The sequence below is a fragment of the Uloborus diversus genome, chromosome 1 (assembly GCF_026930045.1).
Source record: "Uloborus diversus isolate 005 chromosome 1, Udiv.v.3.1, whole genome shotgun sequence".
In the NCBI taxonomy this organism is placed as follows: Eukaryota; Metazoa; Arthropoda; class Arachnida; order Araneae; family Uloboridae; genus Uloborus; species Uloborus diversus.
This window is the reverse complement of record NC_072731.1, coordinates 179,089,587-179,110,378: the sequence shown is the minus strand read 5'-3', so window position 1 is coordinate 179,110,378 and position 20,792 is coordinate 179,089,587. Positions and strand designations below refer to the sequence as shown.

General features: G+C 33.6%; 1 protein-coding gene across 1 annotated transcript; it reads right to left on the bottom strand.

Annotated features, from left to right (window-relative positions):
- Positions 1-63: 63 nt before the first annotated feature.
- On the bottom strand, positions 64-14,926 carry LOC129223331 (pyridoxal phosphate phosphatase PHOSPHO2-like). Its single transcript, XM_054857901.1, has 2 exons — positions 14,756-14,926; positions 64-1,170 (listed from the first exon to the last, which is right to left on the bottom strand). The coding sequence occupies exon 2, from the start codon at positions 1,168-1,170 to the stop codon at positions 448-450; it is 723 nt and encodes a 240-aa protein (XP_054713876.1). The 5' UTR covers positions 14,756-14,926; the 3' UTR covers positions 64-447.
- Positions 14,927-20,792: the final 5,866 nt, after the last annotated feature.

The following is a 20,792-nucleotide window of genomic DNA, read 5'->3' as shown; positions in this document are numbered from 1 at the left end:
TTAAGAATTTGAGATAACACAACTAAAAGTAAAAGAAAATAAGCTCAAAAAATTTAAAAGAAATATTTATTTCTTTCCTATACTGCATAACAAATTTTTATTACAATGCTTCTGAGAATCAACAATTTTAGAAAATATTACATTAGATAATTGTTAAAAATTTCTAATTTGTTACATTTGGCATTATGAATAATTGCAGAAATGAATTTTATATCTCCTACAAATAAAATTTTCTATAATCACATGAATTTGTCTTATTATGCACTTTAAAATATTACAAAATTAACAGTACTTTTAGAATAAAATAAATGCACTCCAAAAAAGAGAAAAACATTTGCATTGAAACACATCTTTAACACCAGGACTTTTTCAGAACAACTATATATACTTATGAAACACAAATTTTAAACATTTGATAAAATTGCAAAATATTGAACACTATCAATTTTATGAAGATAAAAGAATATTTCGGATATCATATCCATTTTCCCAAGGAATAATAACAGTCTTAACAATTTTGGCAGGCATCTTTTCTAGTGATCTTAAAAGACGGTAACCAACTCGAGCAAACACATAATCATTGTCACCTAGTCTGAGTGCTGGACAAACATCATTGTGGCCATCTCCAATATATAGGATTCGGAAGAAGGGTACTCCTTCAGATAATCTTTTCTCTACATAACTTTCTAGTATAGCGCCCTTACATAAATTGCGTGCACATCTAGAGCAGCTAGATTGGTCTTGGTATTCGCGAATTTGTAGACATCCATCTTTGTCAAAATCAGCAGGATTGGTAAAGATTTTTGTAACCACTCCACTCAATTGGTGATGATGTAGGATATACTGAATAAAAAATGAATTTGAATCAGATAAGATAATAATTTCACAATCGTTACTCTCATACATTTGAAGTAAAAGTTCCTTCATTCCTTCTACTAGAGGGATTTCAGACAAACTTCTCATGTAGTCTTCTCTGGTGACATTGTTCTTGAAAAAGAACTTAAAAACTTCCCTCATATAGGCTGTAAATCCCAGACCATTCTTTGAATACTCTTCAGTTTCTTCAGGAAAACCACTTGCATCACATAGTGTTCTAATCTTTTTATCTGTATTCCCATCAACCAAAGTATGGTCAAAATCGAGACATACTAAAATTTTTGGATTAGTCATCTGAAACAATAAAAGGGTGGAATGAATGATGCAAGAAAATAAATCATATTTTTAAATATTCAATCTAATATTACAGTAGAGTGCGGGAAATTATAGACCTGTGAGTCTAACTTCGGTGGTTTGCAAAATTTTTGAAACATTGATGAAAATTAAGATAGTAAATTTTCTAGAGACTAATAATCTATTGACTAGTTTTCAGTACAGTTTTAGGAAAGGTAAATCTTGTGCAACTAATTTATTACATTTCTATGACAAAGTTACCATGGCTTTGGACAATAAGAAGCCTGTAGATGTTGTTTACATTGATTTTCAAAAAGCTTTCGATAAGGTACCGCATGTTGCTCTACTTAGCAAATTAGCTGATATAGGAATAGGAGGGAAAACTTTCATTTGGGTAAAAAATTGGCTGACCGGAAGGAAACAAAGAGTAGTTGTAAGGGGAAATTATTCTAATTGGAGTCAGGTCTTAAGCGGGGTTCCTCAAGGATCAGTGTTAGGCCCTGTTTTGTTCATTGTCTTTATGAACGATATTCACAAAAATATTTCTGGGAACATGAATTGTTTTGCTGATGATGTCAAAGTTATGGGGACTGTAGAAAATGAAGAACAAGCAAATCAGCTGCAAGAGGATCTAGATCATATTATGGAGTGGGCTGATAAATGGGGTATGGCTGTTAATGTTGGGAAATGTCAAGTGCTACATTTAGGGCATGGAAATAAGTGTACAAGTTATTATTTGCAAGGTTCAGTCCATTAGTCAGGCAGACAAAGTTACTGATCTGGGGGTCCTAATAAGTCAGGATTTAAAGTTTAGCCAACAGTGCAGCATTGCTAGCAACAAAGCCAATAAGATGCTTGGGTTTATCAATAGATCTATTTCAAATAAATCTAAAGAAGTTCTGCCCTTATATAGAAGTTTGGTAAGACCCCATTTGGAGTATGCTGTTCAGTTTTGGTCTCCTTATCTTAAGAAAGACATTAATGTATTGGAAAGGGTTCAAAGGCGGGCTACAAGGCTAATAAGTGGACTTTCCCACTTAGATTATGATTCCAGGCTTAGAAGGCTAAAAATGTACAGTCTTGAGCAAAGAAGAGACCGAGGGGACATGATTCAGCTGTTTAAATTTATTAAAATGAAAGATGTTACGGGGCTAAAGTTTAGCACTGAAAACAGGACAAGGGGTCATTGTTTTAAGCTATTTAAATCTCAGGCTAACATGGATATTAGGAAAAATTATTATTTTAGCAGGGTAGTGGAACCTTGGAACAGCTTACCGGAAGAGGTGGTAATGAGCAAAGGAGTAGACAGTTTTAAGAGGGCCATTGATCTTCACTGGGGATTGTAAATTGACTAGGACCAGTCTAGCTGGGCTCAGAGCCTGTTGCTGGTCGTCACTTTTGTATTTGTATTTTCCTATGTATAACAAGCGGACTATCTGTAAAAAAAGGGTAAAAGGAATGAGGCGCGGAATATATGCTGCCTCCGGTTATTTGTGCTTTTTTTCCCCCAGCACTAACACACTGAACTCCAATATTTGCAGCAGGATTCGCCAATAGAGACCGTTTTGCTGCATGTAGGTTGTTAATTTTATATAGCCTTAATGTTCTTCTTACGCAATTCAGGCTATGTAAAAATAAACAAGCATACACTCAAGAAGAAGCCTTAATCAGGGTTCATACACTTGTGGTTAAAAAAATTCCCTGACTTTCAGGTTGTTTTTTAGAAAATTCCAGGTTACTCCCTTCATTCAAAATTAAGTTTAAATAGCAATATTTTCAAAATAATTAAAACTGTTGAAAGTAGCAATGAAAAGCAATGGAAGAACTGAAACTTTTCTCCTTAGATTTAAAAAAACGAACAAAAAATCTTAAGGTTTTTTTTTTCTTTCCCAAATTTTAAGTTTTTTTAAACACTTTGTTCAAAATTGTTTTAATTGGTTTACTAATTGTTGAAAACAAAGTGCTTTCAACTTATTTTACCGTTTTTTCGATATCATGTGTCATGCGTAATAATAGGGTTTTGCTGTAGTCACGCAGCAATCTTTTAGCATTCGGTTTTGGTCCACAATACTTCTTTTTATTTTCTTATTAGTAAGTAACACAAAACATATTCAGCAAAATAATATAATAATATATCACGGATAGTGTTTGAAAATCAACCCTCTTTCTAAATGCCAGCATGCTTATCAGCCTGGAAAGTCCACTGAGAATGCACTCTCTCAGCTCTGGATAGTATAGGACAACAGCTCTGGATAGTGTAGTAAATGGACCAGAAGTGGCACTTGCTGCTTTCCTCAACATTGAAGGAGCCTTTGATAAGGTCCCCACTGAGACTATAAATAACTCACTTGCATGCAAGGGTATTGGTCCCATGGTATGTACCTAGGTTAATAGTCAGCTAACTACCCATATGGCAAAAGCTTGCAGGCTGGGTAAAACCAAGATGGTGGGCAACTGCCGAGACTGCCCGCAAGGGGGGAGGGGTTCTTTCTCCTCTCCTTTGGAGCCTGGTGGTGGATGAACTTCTGGAAAGAATTTGTCACAAAGGTCTGCACTGCATTGGTTATTAGGACGAAATAACTCTGGTTATAAGGGGCAAGTTTCATGATACTGTTACAAATCTCATGAGGTCTGCCCTTAAAGAAATTGAAAACTGGTGTATGGAGGCAGGTCTTACGGTCAATCCGAATAAGACCCATTGGGTACCATTCACTGGGAAACGTCTCAAAGACTTGCAGATAATCAAGCTCTTCAATTCTCCTCTTGACTACTCTAGCGAGGTCAAGTACCTGGGTGTGATCTTTGACAAAACTTTGACACGGACTCCTCACCTTAAGCTTATCTATACATATAATAAAATAAGATGTTTGTGTGTGTGTGTGTTTGTGGCGCGCATCCCAGGAAAACGGTAAGGCCTACAAAGATGAAATTTGGTATACAAGTGTAGTTTTTGCTGAAATTGTGCACCTCGGGCTTTGATTTTTGATATTTTAATTAGAAAAAAAGTTATTTAATGTTTTATGTGATTTTTAGCACTTTTTAGTATTTTTAACCTCACAGACCCCGAACCAATCGCGCCAGACAAATATTTTTTGTACTATAGTGTCGGAAATTTAATTTTAAATATGATGAACAAAAAAATTTTGAAGATAGAGCAATTTTTGTATTTTTTATGAATTTTTGAAAAAACCTTTATTTTGCATTTTTTTCTGGGTTTAATTTTTTTCTAAACGCATCCCGTGGAAAATATAATAACCTCTTTTCTACAATTTTACTATGTAGTAGCCAGAACATTTCGCCCTCTACAGAAAAAAAAAATTCTAAAATATTCAAAAGGTTTTTTTTTACAATTTTTTAAAGGCAGAACGAAGATATGAGCTATCGCTTCACCGAAGATCTGCTGTCCGCTGACCGCTTCGAATATGACGTAACGCAACCACGTGATCTAACTGAAGTGCGTAACTTGCTTTTTTCTTTTCTTCCTTTCGAAGGATTCATTCGCTTTTTTTTTTCTTTCTATTTCATTTGTTTCCCCCCACCCCGGATGTTTTGCCAAACATTCGATTTCAGTTAATCAGACGGACCATATCGGATCGTTTTGGTCCTAGTCACTTTTTTTTTTGAATTTCAATAAAAACAAAGATTTTTATACTTTGGCAAACTCCAGGTACCACAAAGACATCAATTTTTTGTGCTATTTTAATATAAGAGTAAGCGCGCTTTTTTTTTGCATGATGTTCTTTTTGTTAGGGAATAAGATTGGAGGTTAGACCAAAATAATTAGAGATAGATGAGAAAATTTAGAGATGGATCGAATAGGTAGATGGATATATATTGTGTACAAAATTTTTTTTTTTTTTTTCGAATTAATACTTTTTTTCTTTAAATTTGCATGGATCTAGAGAAAGATAAATCTACAGGTCAATGTACAGTGGAAGATAGACAGACCCGTTATTTAAAGAACAACAACGGGGGTTGGGGGGGGGGGCGCCGCTACGATTTGAAAACACTGTTAATTACTGTCAGAGGTAGATACGCTTAGATCGTATAGATAGATAGATAGATAGACAAATGCAGAGGTTGATATAGTAGATGGACAACAAGAAAGAGACATGCCCGTTATTTAAGGAACTTTAACGGGGTGTCAATGCCCTCCCCCCCACACACCATGACTTTGAAAAAACAATACTTTCAGATGATAATATTGATATATAGAGAAAAACATTGATTAATACCGTCGCTATATTGTCTATGCAGCCGCCGAAGGCGGCAACCCTGGCGTAAAAAGGCAGACCAGCTGGTCGCCGAAGGCGGCTAGTAACCAATAAGACTAAAAGATCTTTTGGTCTTGCAGGAGTGCCATTGGTAATAATTGGGGTTTTTCACCAAAATTCGCTCACTGGGTTTATACTAGAGTAATTGTACCTATGGTTACGTATGGGGCAATTGCCTGATGGGGTAAAACCTGTACTGTAATTGCAGAGGGTTCGGGTTGCCTCACCAAAGTACAAAGGATGGCCACTATTGCCATGAGAACAACTCCTTCCCATAGCCTTAAACTCATTCTAGGCCTTCTTCCACTACATAAACAAGTGGAATGGAGGTGATCCTGTGTGCATATTGCCTCAAGCTCACGGGTCTCTGGAAGTCCCCTCATTACCTGTCTATGTATGACTTTGTGCAAGGACTATTAAGCATCCTTACTTTATGATGCCTTTAGACTAGATGTTAAAACAATTCAGTTTTAATGCCAATTATAATATTGTGTTTTCGTCCAGAGCAATGAAAGGATGTACAGGAAATTCATTGGCAAAGTACATGAAATCTGGTTTACAGTTGGTTCCAAGACAGCATCTGGAACTGGTTCTGGTGGATACTGCAGCAGCAACAACAACACAAATCTGTGCTTCTCATTAGGGAAGCTTGCTACGTCTATCAGGCGGGAAACTTTAGCCATATTGGCTTGTGTAAATAACTGCCGAAAACGAGGCTTAAGCGGTAAAGTTATTAGAATTTTCTCTGACATCCAAGCTGTGTTGAAAGCTCTCAATCGAGACTGCTTCTCTACCAAGACTGTTTGGGAATACCACAATGCACTGGTAAGACTAGCTGGCAGTAATAAGGTTTCCCTATACTGGGTTCCTGGTCACCGTGACATTGTAAGTAATAAATAGGCAGATCAATTAGCCAAGCACAATTTACCATTTGTGGGACCCGAGTCTGCCCTAGAATGCAGTAAGGATTACTGCAAAGAACCTTCTTACAGGCGAATCATATGGTCGGTGGCTTCCGTCCGACTCTCAAAGACAGGTCAAGACACTAAACCAACAGTCTCCCTGGTTTAGATCAAGGGAACTGCTTAGTTTCAGTAGGAATGAGAGCAAAAAGTCTGTTGGGTACTAACTGGACACTGCTATCTTAATAGGCATCTTAATCTGATGGGTGTTACTGATGATCCATCGTTTAGAGCAGGCATGCACATTGCACAACCTAAAGCCAGAGGCCACTTTGAAAAAAAAAATATTTAAAGATTTTGTCCTTTGTGGTCAATTTTTTAAGAAAAGCTTCATTTTTTTGCTTTGATTCGCAAATCCGTTGGAAATACAGAGGAAGCTATCGAGAGAGACGCGCATACCATTCCGTGGTGATCCGATTGCCCACTCGCCCAACTAAGCAACGTACGATTCTTCTTCAATCAGGTAACAGCACCAATACGCACAATAAATGAGTGCGAGCAAGCACTCTCCTCTCGATTATAACTTTTAATTCTTCCTGGTGTTTTTGCTCACTGTAACAGTGTTGCTTCTTGCTAAAAATAGCTTATTCCCCTAATGTTTCATCGTCTTTCCTTTATTGTTTAAAATTAATAGCGTCGGACTTGGTGTACAGAAGTTTTATAAAATGAGCAGAAATTCCAGGATGATTGGACAGAAAAATATTGTTTTATAAATAATAAAGGTGTGATCACACGTTTGCTGTGTAGCAGCATTATCGCAGTTGCGAAGGAGTATAATTTGAGAAGGCATTATAAAACACGACACAAATCTTTTGCATCAGTGACAGGATTTGAGCTCTCTGAAAAAATTAAGCAAATGACTAAATCTTTTTCTACCCAAGCAACATTTTTCCAGAACAGGGTTCATACTCCAGTTAGATGAAAAAATTCCATGACTTTTCCAAGACTTTTTCATGACTTCATAAAAATTTTCATGACCTTGTTACATGAAGAGAATAGTACTATTTAATTATCAAACTTGCCATTTTTTGGAAAATGAGCATTAGCATAACTTCCATGTTAATGCCACTATCTCATCTAAGCATTTAATAATTGAAAAACAATCAGTGTACACCTAAAAAACTAAACTTCGTATATGTCTTCTTCATATAAATTTAAGAAAAGTAAAAATACAGTGGATCAAATATAATGATGCTTAAATGTGTAGTTTTTTTATATGTATTTTTTTTATATAAACAGGCAAAATAATAATGAATGGGACAAAAGTTGAATGAGTTATTACTAAATATCAATAAATTTGCTTTAAAAGACTTTTAGTGTCAACAGTGCATTTAATCATTCGAATAACTTGACAGTACACTTGGGATCTTCAAAGTAAAGAAACATTCTTTACTAAATTCATGTTTCTGAACCAGATATTTGTTTCTAAAACACATTCAGCAGTAAATATATATTCTGATTCAAATCTACTTGTTTGCTTATTTGCATACTTTCAAATGCATAAAAATTAATAGGTTCAGAAATTCTGGAACATAGTGTTTGATTCTTGACATTGAACATAGCAGTGGGTTGCATGGATCAGTTTTGAGAGCCATATGTTGGGAACTACTGTTTTAGGGTATTAGAATTCCCCTATTTATGTATTCTATCACCTGACTCAACTCATGTCTTTATTTTTTTAAACCTTCAACAAATTAAGATAAATTTAAAAATAAATTTTATACAAGTTATGGAAACGAACTTGGATGCAATTGAATTGCGTTTTTTGAGTGCGTGTCGCAAAAATCAAGAACATGCAAGTTCGCTACTACAGAATATAAAATATAAAAAATGTTGAAAATAATGTAACTTCAAAATGGGTGATGTCCAAGCAGTAAAATCACATTGCAAAAAAAAAATAATAAAAAGAAGAAGAAGAAGAATTGTATCTGTTACAGAAGTGGATGCAATGAGATTTCAAAATTCAGATTTATTTTTGGGATTGTTCAATTTTCCAGTTTTTTATGTGCAATACTGTTAAATCACTTAAAATGTCTAATGCTCTTTAACAGGGTTGGCAAGTTTCTGCCGAGGCGGTTAAAACCACTGGTAGAAACCGGTTAAAACCGGCATGGCAAAAACCACTTTCTGCCACTTTGCGGCAGAAACTGGCAAAAACTCACAAAATGAAAAATTAATTCTTGATCTACAACAGAAAATGCATGGAAAAAATAATTAATTGTTAACCAAAGTACTGTAATTTTATTACAAAATTATCACAATTCAAAATCAAATGTTACATTGTTTGGACCCTGCTATTGCCTCTTAGAAAAGATGGTTTCAAAAATCTAAATAGGTTCTCAATTTACTACACACAAATGAGAAATTTTAGAATATCCTTAAAACAGAAGAGCTAGCAGACAATGTATCAAGGAGCAAGCAATGTTCGTGAAACTTTTATCTATTGTATAACTGTTACACCTTGTAGTAACTGGGGTTGTGGTAAAAATTTGACTGGAAAAATAAGTTTTGAGAAATGGGGCCAATTTGTTTTGCACAGTGACATTAGGTACAAAATTTAGGCAAGTAAAATTCTGGCACTTTCTTCTTGAAGCACATGATATGATAATTTCAATCACGAACAATTTAGAGGAAGCATTTAAGTGAGCAAATTACAATCAGTAATGCCTGTTTAATTCTGTATGTCACTCCTCTTTCCTAAGCACCCCTATATGATTTTTTATCCTTTGTTAAATTAATCCAAATACTACGAGCCTCTGCAATTGGAAAGTTCCCATTCTGAACTAAATCAAGGGCACTAGCATGGGATTTTATTTTTTTAAATGATGTTTAATTTTTTAGTTTACCTAAACAAATATCATTTACTAATTACTTGAGTTATTAAAGACATTTTTAAGTTTTTGCCAGTTTCTGCCGGTTCTTACCGGTTATAACCAGTTTCTGCCACTGGCACGGCAAAAACTAGTTTCTGCCGGCAGAAAGCCAACCCTGCTCTTTAAGCAACTGCTAATTTATCTTTGCCTAGGACATTTTCCCATGACACTTAATAAATTTCCATGACTTTGACTGAAAATTTCAATTTTCCATGACTTTTCCAGGTTTGAAATTTGCTAAATTTTTTTCCATGACTTTCCAGGATTTCTATGACCCATACGAACCCTGCCAGAAGCAAATATCAGAACTCGATTCGAGTGTGGAAATTGGCCTGGGAGTTGCTGAATTGATTGCAAAATGAAGACAACCATTTACTGATGGGGACTTTGTGAAAGAGTGCATTGTTCTTGCTTCTGAAAAACTTTGCCCGGAAGCAAAAAAAAAAAAAGTTTGAAAATATCCATCTCAACTGAATGACCATTCAGAGGCAAGTACAACAGCTAGGAGAGGACATAGAAGAGCAAGTGAAATCTGCAGCTTCAAACTTTTCTTGCTGTGGACAAATCCACTGATTGCACATCAACAGCCCAGCTGCTTGTGTTTATACGTGGCATTGATAAGAGTTTTTCAATTACGGAGGAAGTTCTTGATATGTTCCCCATGAAAGGGCAAACCATTGGAAAGGAAATTCTGCACAGCGTAACACAATTATGCAATGCAGATTCTTTGGACATGGACAAGTTTGTCAGTATAACAACTGACAGTGCAAAAGCCATGGCTGGTAATAAAATTGGCATGGTTACTTTGTTGAAAGAGGAACTTGGTCCACGTGAAACTGAGTTATTGCAATTTCATTGCATTATTCACCAGGAGTTATTGAGTGCTAAACAATCGATATTTGATTGCTTAATGCAGCGCGTTTCAGATGCAATAAATTTTATTCGTGCTTTTGCATTAAGGAAGGCATAGGCAGTTTAAGGAGCTCTTGAAAGCATTAGAAGACCTTCCCACTGATGTTATTTACTACACCGAGGTAAGATGGCTTAGTAGGGGAGCTGCATTGCAGCGATTCATTGCATAGTTTAATGAAATTGTGGATTTTTTAGATAATAATGGGAAAGAAACCAGATGGTTAAAAGAACCAAGCTTTCCTTGCTGACATCACACATCATTTAAATGATTTGAATGTGAAATTGCAGGGAAAAAACCAGTTTATTTTCCAACTAATGAACAATATTTGTGCTTTCAAGCAAAAGCTGTGTTTGTTTAAAAGCCAGTTAAAGTGTAAAAACTTCTTACACTTCTCAAACTGCAAGAAAATCCAAGAAAAATTTCCACATATGGGTATGCAGTATGCGGAACAAGTGCAAGTATTATCAGATGCATTTGATAAATGATTTTCAGATTTCGATAAGTGCAAGATTCAAGTAAATGATTTCGGCACCTTTTGATACTGACGTTAACACAGTGCCAGAAACTATGCAGATGGCACCTATTGACTTACAATGTTCCGACTTTTTTAGGAATCAATTCGGAAAAGGGGAAAAAAGGGAAGTCACTGATGGACTTTTATAGTTCTTTGCCAGAGGAGTTTGCTCTTTTAAATTTAAATGCAGCTGCTTGTGCCACAGTATTAGGCAATATGTATATCTGCGAGCAAACCTTTTCAATAATGAACTTAAATAAGTCTAAAACTAGAAACAGGTTAGCAGACAAAAAAATTACTTCAGTTTTACGCATAGCAACTACTAATATTACTCCCAATGTAAAAAAAAAAAAAAAGTTTTAAAAATTCAATCTCAACCATCTCATTAAATTATTTTGCCACATTTATCTCTTATAGCTCCAATTTTGTTTTCCAAATCAACGAACTATTTTGTATACATGTTGTTGCTCATGTGTTTAAATTTCCATCAACAATTCTTGTTAATTTTCAATGTATTTAATTCAGTGCTTGATTAAAGAAATTCAAAGTTATCTAATTTGTCTTATCTGCTGCTTACCAACTTTGTTTATTTTCGTATGAATATTTTTAAATTCTTTTTACATTATCTCTCTTGAAATAAGATAATTAGCTGCGCTATTATAAATTTGCAGATTCTTTTCAAATAGAACAAAAATTATTATATGTATTTTACAAGAGTTTTACTGACAAGGGATATATGTTAAGAATGTATTTTGCACAAAGCTATACATGGGGGGAGGGGGTACTCAAAGTGGCTCTTGGCTTGACGTGTTCTGGTTGTTTTGGCCCGCAGGCTTAAAAAGGTTGTGCATGCCTGATTTAGAGGATGCTACATGGCTGATGAAAGCTCAATTCATGTGTTGTGTGAATGTGACTTCTACTCAGCGCAGAGATTTGAACACTTAGGATACCACAATGCGGATCCCCGGGAGCTACCTAAAATATCGGTTAGGCATTTGCTGAAATTTGTTTTGGTTATTGAGCTCTACCAGTGGTCAAAGCATAGACAGTACAATAGACCAATGGTCTTATTGCTCGCGCTCATTTCAAGAGCACCTCTTTTCACTTTATACTTCGTAATATGGATTGTATTTTCGCATTTTGAAAGAAATGCATAGCAGAAACCCTGTGATACACACTATGTGACAATTATATTAAATACACATTAACAGCAACAAATGAAGATAAAAAAAAAATTTATCTTAAAAAATAAACCTCTAAATTTGTAGCCTAATTCTTCAAATTAAAAGAGTTAAAGTCACTAAAAGAATTCAAACATTTGCTTTAAAATGTCCTTAATTTCTTCCTACTGAATGGCAAACAAAACAAGATCATGATGATGCCAAAATTAAAATTCATGAGACAAAATAGCCTACTAAAAGAAACTACAATGTTAAATAAAAGCTAAAAGAAAGTGAAAATGAAAAGTAAAATGAATGAATAACTGAAGTAAGTGCGGAGTGCAGCATGTTTTTGTTGTGTCTAGCAGTTTTTAAATTACTCTTAAGGTGAATTTTATTTATATGCAATTTTTTTTCATAACTATGTTGAATGGTGTATAAAATTTGAAAATAAGATGTGTTTATTTTGAGCCATTTATACAAAACTTGATGTTCTCTTGTACTGCACTCTACAGATACAAATTTCTGAATTCAAAATATAAACAAGATTTTTTTTTTTTGAAAAATTATGTGAGGGACTAAATATTTTTCTACTTTCTCATTTCAAGCACAAAATTGATTGGAATATGATTCATTTGTCAAATATATCTCTATAAATACAGAAGCAAATTCAAAACAACCAACATATCTCGTAATTAAAAAATTTAACTTCAGATATTTATTGAAAACAATTATTTCCAATGTGTTTTTTGCGAACACTTTTTAAGCCAAATACTGTCCAAAACGAACCAATGTATACAATGCGGCAAAAACATCTTTAAATTGGGCCGAATACTGCAATTCGGCCGAAACGGCAAAAACATCTTTAAATTGGGTCAAACACTGCAATTCGGCCAGAATGTAGCCGAATATTCGGACAAATCACTAGGGAGCATGCCAAGTAAAATTATGACAAGAAGTTAGCATGTAAAATTTTTAATTGCCAACCAAATGTAAAGAATTTTTTGCCGGCATTGTACAAACCTATGTAGAATTAATTTTTATATTTTTGTGAAATTCTTATACTTCCGGAGATATAAAGCATTTCTTTCAAAAATGCAAATTTTATTTGAAGGTTTTCAGCTCATAGCACGCAGAATTTTCTGTCAACCGTTACTAAACTTTCAGAATATTTGATAGCACACAAGAGAAACATAATAAAATTTGAAGTTAAAATGTTGAAATTTTGATGAAATATGAACATTTGAACAAATTAAATTTTCACTGCTCATGCACAAAAGAGAGCAGTTAATAACTTTCATAATCCAAAACTCAAATAAATTGTGCAATTCATAAAAAAATTCCAGCTTGATTGCTTAAAATTAAAAAGTTGTCAGTGAAATAGTGAGCCAAATTTCAATAACTTTTGGATAGGCGAAGAATCATAAAGGGCCGTTAGCAAACTGGTAACTTTTCGGGTTATCGTGCAGAGTGAATAATGATAAAAATGGATTATTTGTGAATGATCCCTCAAGATTCGCCGACTATCCAAGAATTATCGAAATTTGGCACATTCCTAACTTTTTTAATTTCGAAGATATCGAGCTGGATTTTTTTTTTAATGAGTGACAGGATCTATTTGAGCTTTGGATTATGAAAGTTATAAATTGCTATCTTTCACGCATGCACAGAGAAAATTCAATTGCTTTAAAAGTTCATATTTCATCAAATTTTCAATATTTTAATTTCATATTTTATTATTCTGGTTCTCTTGTATGCGGTCAAATATCCTAAAAGTTTAGTAACACTTGTTGTAAAACTCTGCTTGTTATGAGCCGGAAACCTTAAAATTTTTTTTGTATTTTTGAAAGAAATGCTTGCATCTCCGTGGATATAAGAGATACTCTGTCACAAAAAAACCTTTATATTTAGTAGGCAATTAAAAACTTTACATGCTAACTTCTTTTCATGATTTTGTCTGGCATGCTCTCTAGTGATTTGGACAAACACTGAATATTCTGTTGTATTGTGGCTAAATATTTGGTATTCGGCCAAATCACTAGGGAGCAAGCTGAGTAAAATCATGACAAGAAGTTCTCCATGTAAAGTTCTTAATTGCCAACCAAATGTAAAGATTTTTTTTTGCCGGCACTGTATAAATATACAAAAATATAATAAATAAAATTATATGCCTTTAAATAGTTAAAGCAATCAGGAAGTATGTATACCCATTTTCAGCCTGACATATGGCACTAGTTTTGAAAACAAAAGACCAATCTAATTTTTAAAATAAATATATGAAGTTTTAAAATTAACTACACATCAGTTTCCATTCTTATCGTAAAATCGACGAATTTTATAGTATTCCGAGATAAAAAATTGGTACAAGAAATTAAAGGAAAAACAACCTGAAATTAAAAAAAAATATCGAAATGATTATAATGGACCGAAGGTAGGATTTTAAAAGCATTCTAGTTTTCGAGTTAAAAACAAGAGATAGACCTGATATATGTCATCTATTAATGATTTAAAGATTGCTAGCACTTGAACTTAGAAGAAGAAAAACTACTGGGAAAACTCAGTGAGTTTTGGTTACCACACGTATGTAACACTAATCATGTTCCGTCAGAATTAAAAAAAAAAAAAAAAAAACCCTTGCAAACGTAAGAAGATCCACTTTGAAAGAGCAATTTCTGAAGTCAACTGCAATTTTCAACGGGGTATAAAAATAACTTTCATTTGGAACCCCACAAGAACGACGATAAAAGGAATGCCATCATATTATAAATTCGAACATTCCAAGTTATAACATTTTCACACTCGTAAATACAAAAGATAAGGCATCTTCAGTACACATTTTTTGGATAAAAAATAAACTAAGTGAAACTGAAAACTGTATAGGGGCCATACTTATCCAGAATATCAGAAATTGTTCACGTTTTATTACTCAGCTGATATGAACATAAATCCAAAACAAACTTCGTCTATGCAAAAAAGAGAAGAAAACGCTACTGCCATTTCTAGTATAATATGATTTGTTTATTTTCTTCCATATGTGAGCTCAAGGCGAAACTAGATCAGTTTTTTCTCTTCCCATCAATGAAAGTTTTTTTTTTTTAATTTTTTTCTTGCGTTCGACGAGTTCAATCGGTAGCTACCGGTTCGCTCATCAAACACAAACTTTCAAGGCTTACGTTCGACGACCACGACCGATAGCTACGGGTTGGTTAATCATATGACAGCAATGACGTCAGTGGTTACTTACCGGTTGTTCCCGAACCTTCATGGAACGCTTTCGGTCATAAGACTAATAATAAGAATAGACCGAGCTATGGCAACCCTTTTGCTGCTAATAAACCAAACCATATCCCAGACAACCAACCAAATCCAAAAGCCATCTATAAGATATCCATTGGATAAAGCAAGCAGACATCACCAAATCCACTAGACATCCATGCGTGATCTACATATCCAAGTCCATATCCACCAGAGGTCAGAAAGGTTGCACTTAAAAGACATCCCAGGGAGGTCTGGATATTTGGTTCTCTCTTGGATATGATATGATCTCCAATGGTTGTTATGGATTTGCGATAGATATCCACGAGATATGCGTTTTACGTCGATTACGTGCATTAGATAGCCATAGGAGATACCCAGACAACCAACCAAATCCAAAAGCCATCTATAAGATATCCATTGGATAAAGCAAGCAGACATCACCAAATCGACTAGACATCCATGCGTGATCTACATATCCAAGTCCATATCCACCAGAGGTCAGAAAGGTTGCACTTAAAAGACATCCCAGGGAGGTCTGGATATTTGGTTCTCTCTTGGATATGATATGATCTCCAATGGTTGTTATGGATTTGCGATAGATATCCACGAGATATGCGTTTTACGTCGATTACGTGCATTAGATAGCCATGGGAGATAGCTATTTAGATAGTTTATAGATATCTAGAATATCCATGTTGTTTACTTTGTGTACTAAGCCTGTAAGCAAAACAAATCTGGACATAAAATGCATCCTTAAAATTTTAAATATTAAATCATTAAAAAAAAACATAGAGATTACAGTCGACGCTCGATATAACGACCATCTCCGTCCTAGAGTAAAAGGTCTTTATAACGAGTGGTCGTTATAAGAGGTATAATTAAAAAATATATACACGGTCATCATGCATGCCCCGCTGTTCCGAAAAACATGGTACTTTTTCAAACATTCCAGTTAAATGCCCAAATTATTTTTATCATAGGATTTTTTTAGAAAAATCGTGTGCAAAATATTATGACAGAATATTAAACAAATTTTAAAGTAGAAAATATAGGGAGGAAAATGTTACGTACTTGCAAATCTGCTACTACTACTACTACCATAACATTTTCTGAAGATAAAACCAGACAGATGTTTGCCTTTTTGACAGAAGTGATATTTGTGAAACATTATTTTCTGTTTCAGATATAGGTGATAAATTGTATTTTTCTTGCTTTTCAAAGAAGCATTTAAAAGTCCATCGAGAACCCCAAATTTTAAAAACCACTAGATTCAAACACCAAACTACCAACACATCTGTCAACTCCCTTTTCTTAGGAATCTGGAAATTTCTCGATTTTTCCTCCCGTTATTTTTTCTGTGCTAGCAGTGGTGAATGGTAATCCCTCCACCCCTCTCAAAGTTCGATTTGACATTGAAAACTTCAAGCAGATGTCCGTAAACAATAATCAAAGTCATTTCAAGCTACAAATTTGTTTATTGGAAAGAACACCAGAAATAGCGTCCGCTGGATTCGGTCGCTGTATTGGATTAGACGATACAAAAAGGTCGTTATAATGAAAGCAAATCAACATAGAGTTCATAGGAACAAAGTTGGGACTTTTACCACTGGTCGTTATAATGGGACGGTCTTTATAATGTGTGGTCGTTATAATGAGCGTCGACTGTATTAAAATTTATATATTTTCACTACTAATTTAAAATATTTACTTAAGAAAATTTAACATTTTTAATATTAAAAATGCAACCTATATTTACTCAGATATTAAATGCTATAGGTTTAATACACTTTATAGTAGTTTGATCAAAAAATAAAAATAACTACATCAATTTATTTGACTAATGTCAAATTTAAAATGTGCACTTATATTTTACTTTATTTTGATAAAATCATAATTGCTAACTCTAAGCAATAACCTCCTTACTGCAATTTTATATATTTTATAAACCTTATATCATTAATTGTATTTGATTAAATCTTTTAAATTATACTTGGTAATTTAAAGTAGCTTTACTAATGAATATGCAACCTCCCCCCCCATACACACACACAAAAAAAATATTTTTATTCAGCTAGTAATTCACTTTATTTGCAACCAATTTGAAATTTTACATCTAATAATATATTATTAGAAACTCGTGGCTCAAATATAATTTATAAGTAAAAGGATTTCACACAATGCATAATACTTAATAAAGTTTAGTTTATTTGATAAGTGTTCGAAAAAAATTAACTATCACACTAAAATATTATGATGCATTGTGATTAATGCATGTATAATCTAGAAAAAAATAATAGACAAATATGAAAATATTTATTTTGTTTCATATCTCTTAAAAGATGTCGAATTTCAAATCTGAAAACTGAACTACAATAAAATTTTGATATTTTTAGGCAAATTGACCTACCTTTATATGCTCCTTCCTTTACATGAGTTACACACAGCAATCTCTACTTTTTAAAACTAAATTCTATGTAGTGAAAAAAGCTTTAATGTCATCAAAATTACTGTAAAATATTTTTATTGACTAACATTTTAAAAAATGCATACAAACAAAATATCAAATGCATGAAAATTTTACAGGGACAAAACATCTATGTTTGTTTTCAGCAATCACGAATTGCTTCTTGTTTTCACTTCACCGGTGAATGATGTTAGTCCTTTGATTTTTGGAAAGGAGCCTCGGGAGCACCACTGTTGACTGGCTCAGCTTCCTGCTTCTCCAGCAAGCACAGTCTCCATCAGCAGCACTGACCACCAGAATCCGCTCCTGCTGTGCGGTTGCTTCTGTATCTTACACACATGCCTTCAAACATACACACGTCTTTACACATACACACGCCTTCAAACATTCGCATATCTTTACACATACCTACACAAAAACACACGTACCAGCACATACACACTCATGTTTGCAAAAAGCTTCATTTTAATTCAAGATGTCTAAAATTCAGGTTTATTATTATTATTTATTTATTTGATTTTATCTAGTCAGGTTTTGATTTGCCGCAACCAATTTTTAACCACAACTTTCATGGCAGAACCTGTTGCCCTAATTTTGATTAATACTGGGAGAAAACCAATTTATAAAAGTACTTATTTTGGCAATGCAATCTGGAACCTTTTTTAATACATATTACAGCACGAAAAAATACTTAGAATTTAATGCAAAAATTTAGAATTTCAATTACAATAACATGACATTTGGAACTATACTTGTCTGCAACTTAAGTGGACAGTGACATCATCACCACACACAGAAGAAAAACCGAGTTAACAGATAAAACGTCACACTTATTAGCTTCCTCACCTTACCTGCTTTACGAATAAGAGGAGATCACTACCTGTGTATGAGCTGCTACTGGCTGGCGTGTTTGATTCAAATGGTTTTAATGTTCCTCGCTGCTTTGCTCGTAAAATTGAAAATATTTAAAGATTGACAGAAATTATGACTAAAAAAGGTAGTTTGCATGGGTTTAACGAACAAATCTTATTTTTAAACGGTAGAGCACAATTTCACCCCAATATCGGAAAAGACGCAATGAACTATTTCCTTCATTTGGTCTCATCTTATTTCTCCATTGTCAAGTAAACTTGCAGTCAAGTATACAATACTCAAGAAAATTGCAGCCATAACCACAATTGCAGATGTAACTAGCGTGAAGACCTTTTCACCAAAAAAGTCCAAACTGTTCCAAAATATTTGAATTAAACATCTCCTTTTTCTAACTTTTGTTCTGAAAAACAGCCAAGAAAACTTTTTAATTCAAAATATGAGAAAATTGCAAAAATAATGGACTGATGCTGCATAAAGCATGTGTTTTCACATTTGGAATTATTAAATTATAAGATATACTTACCTTATATGTTTGAGCGTTAAAGGATATAATTTTAAAAGATGTCGAGAACACAGAGAACAAACATAAAAGAGAAACTACATTTAATTTAAATAGTTCCTCCTGAATGTTTTTCTCAGTAATTTTTCCGCTTGGTTTATTTCTTCTGCTAAAATAAAGAAATAAGTATTTGCTATCTTGTTTTTCATAACAATTTATGAATTATATATTTACATACTTGACAAACACAGGATACTGCAATTAAAAAAAAAAAACTGGCTTGACAGAGAAGGAACATAAAAAAGAAACTATGTCAATTTTATTAGGTAGTCGCTGTTAAATGTTCCTCTCTGGATGTTTCTCATTCTCTATTTTCTCTTTCATACTATAAAATAATGAAATATTTGAAAAAGAATAATTTGTATATTGTATTATGAGTATTAGTGTCATTCTACGTCCTCGGTAAAGTGTATGTCAACAAGGTTGATACTCTGAACTCGAACTAAGAGTTACTTGGTACGGCACTAGTGAAAACTACACATCAAATACATACAATGTGAATTTTGAAGCCAGACTTTTATGAGTAATAGTTGGCTAACTTGGATTCATATTTAATTGTTGCAAAATTTACAGCATTCAGAGACTTATAAAACATTACGCTTATTTTAATATGGTAGATTTCCAAAAACTTGATACTTAATAACCCAATCAAATCCAGAAAACTCATCTACATTCTGGCAGGACGAAAACACCTGAGAGAAAAACTTTACATATGCATTCTCATTAACCTGGCATTTTTAAAAGCAACCACTTTTTAGTCAACAGCGGGCTGAGTTTTCAAGCAAATATAATACCATTTGAATTTAAATAAAACAATTGGGAAATTGAAAAAAAATCATGCCAAAAAATGCTTATTATTAAGGAGGAGTAAGTGAGACACTTGGAATACATTAGTAAAACCAAAATTCCAGCATATTGAGATTTCATAGCTTTTAGGGAGAAATAATATTAATAGTAGTGCACATCTTGCTAATGTAAACGATGAGGTGCTAAAACATGAATGCAAATAATAAACCCAACATTGGGTCTTTTTGTGCCATCCGACAACAAGGGAAAAGACTAAAATGCAATCTTTATCTTTATAATGCAAACACATATTCAAGCAATGTGCAGTTGAAAAAATTAACAAACTGGATAGATGTTTTGGGGGAATGCATGCTTAAATCGAATGGTTAAACTGAACATTCATGAACATAAAAATTTCTAGAAAATAAGCCTTAAACATTTCCACAAAACAACTTTAGAGTTTTAATTCTTTCAGCAAAGTAACACAACACATGCAAAGAAATCTAAGTTAATAACCTAGTCTACTTGCAAGATAGATTTTTATATTTAAAAAAATGAAAAGTTAACATTGTGGAAGAAATGCAGATCAAACATACACGAACAGAAATCAAAGTTAGGGTACCTGTGAACTTAACTCTTCATTAGTGAAAAAATTATCATTGAGTAAAAAAAAAATACATTTACCAGAAACAAAGAAACATACCAATAAAGAAAAGAAAAACGTCAAAACAGTTTAATACTCCACTAAATTTTTAAAACAGCAAACAAAGTAGCAATGGCCGACATTCAAATCAAACGGAAAAGCGGTAGGTAACATACAAACACTTACCTTTTGCTGACCAACAAATGTTCTAAAATTTGAAAAACACAAAAAATCAGCAGCATCTGAAACACTTATCTAAGAAAAGAACATCTACATTAATTAATGTAGTAACAACAAAGAAAAGTATCCAGTACAAAATTGTTATCCACCGAACTCACGCCTT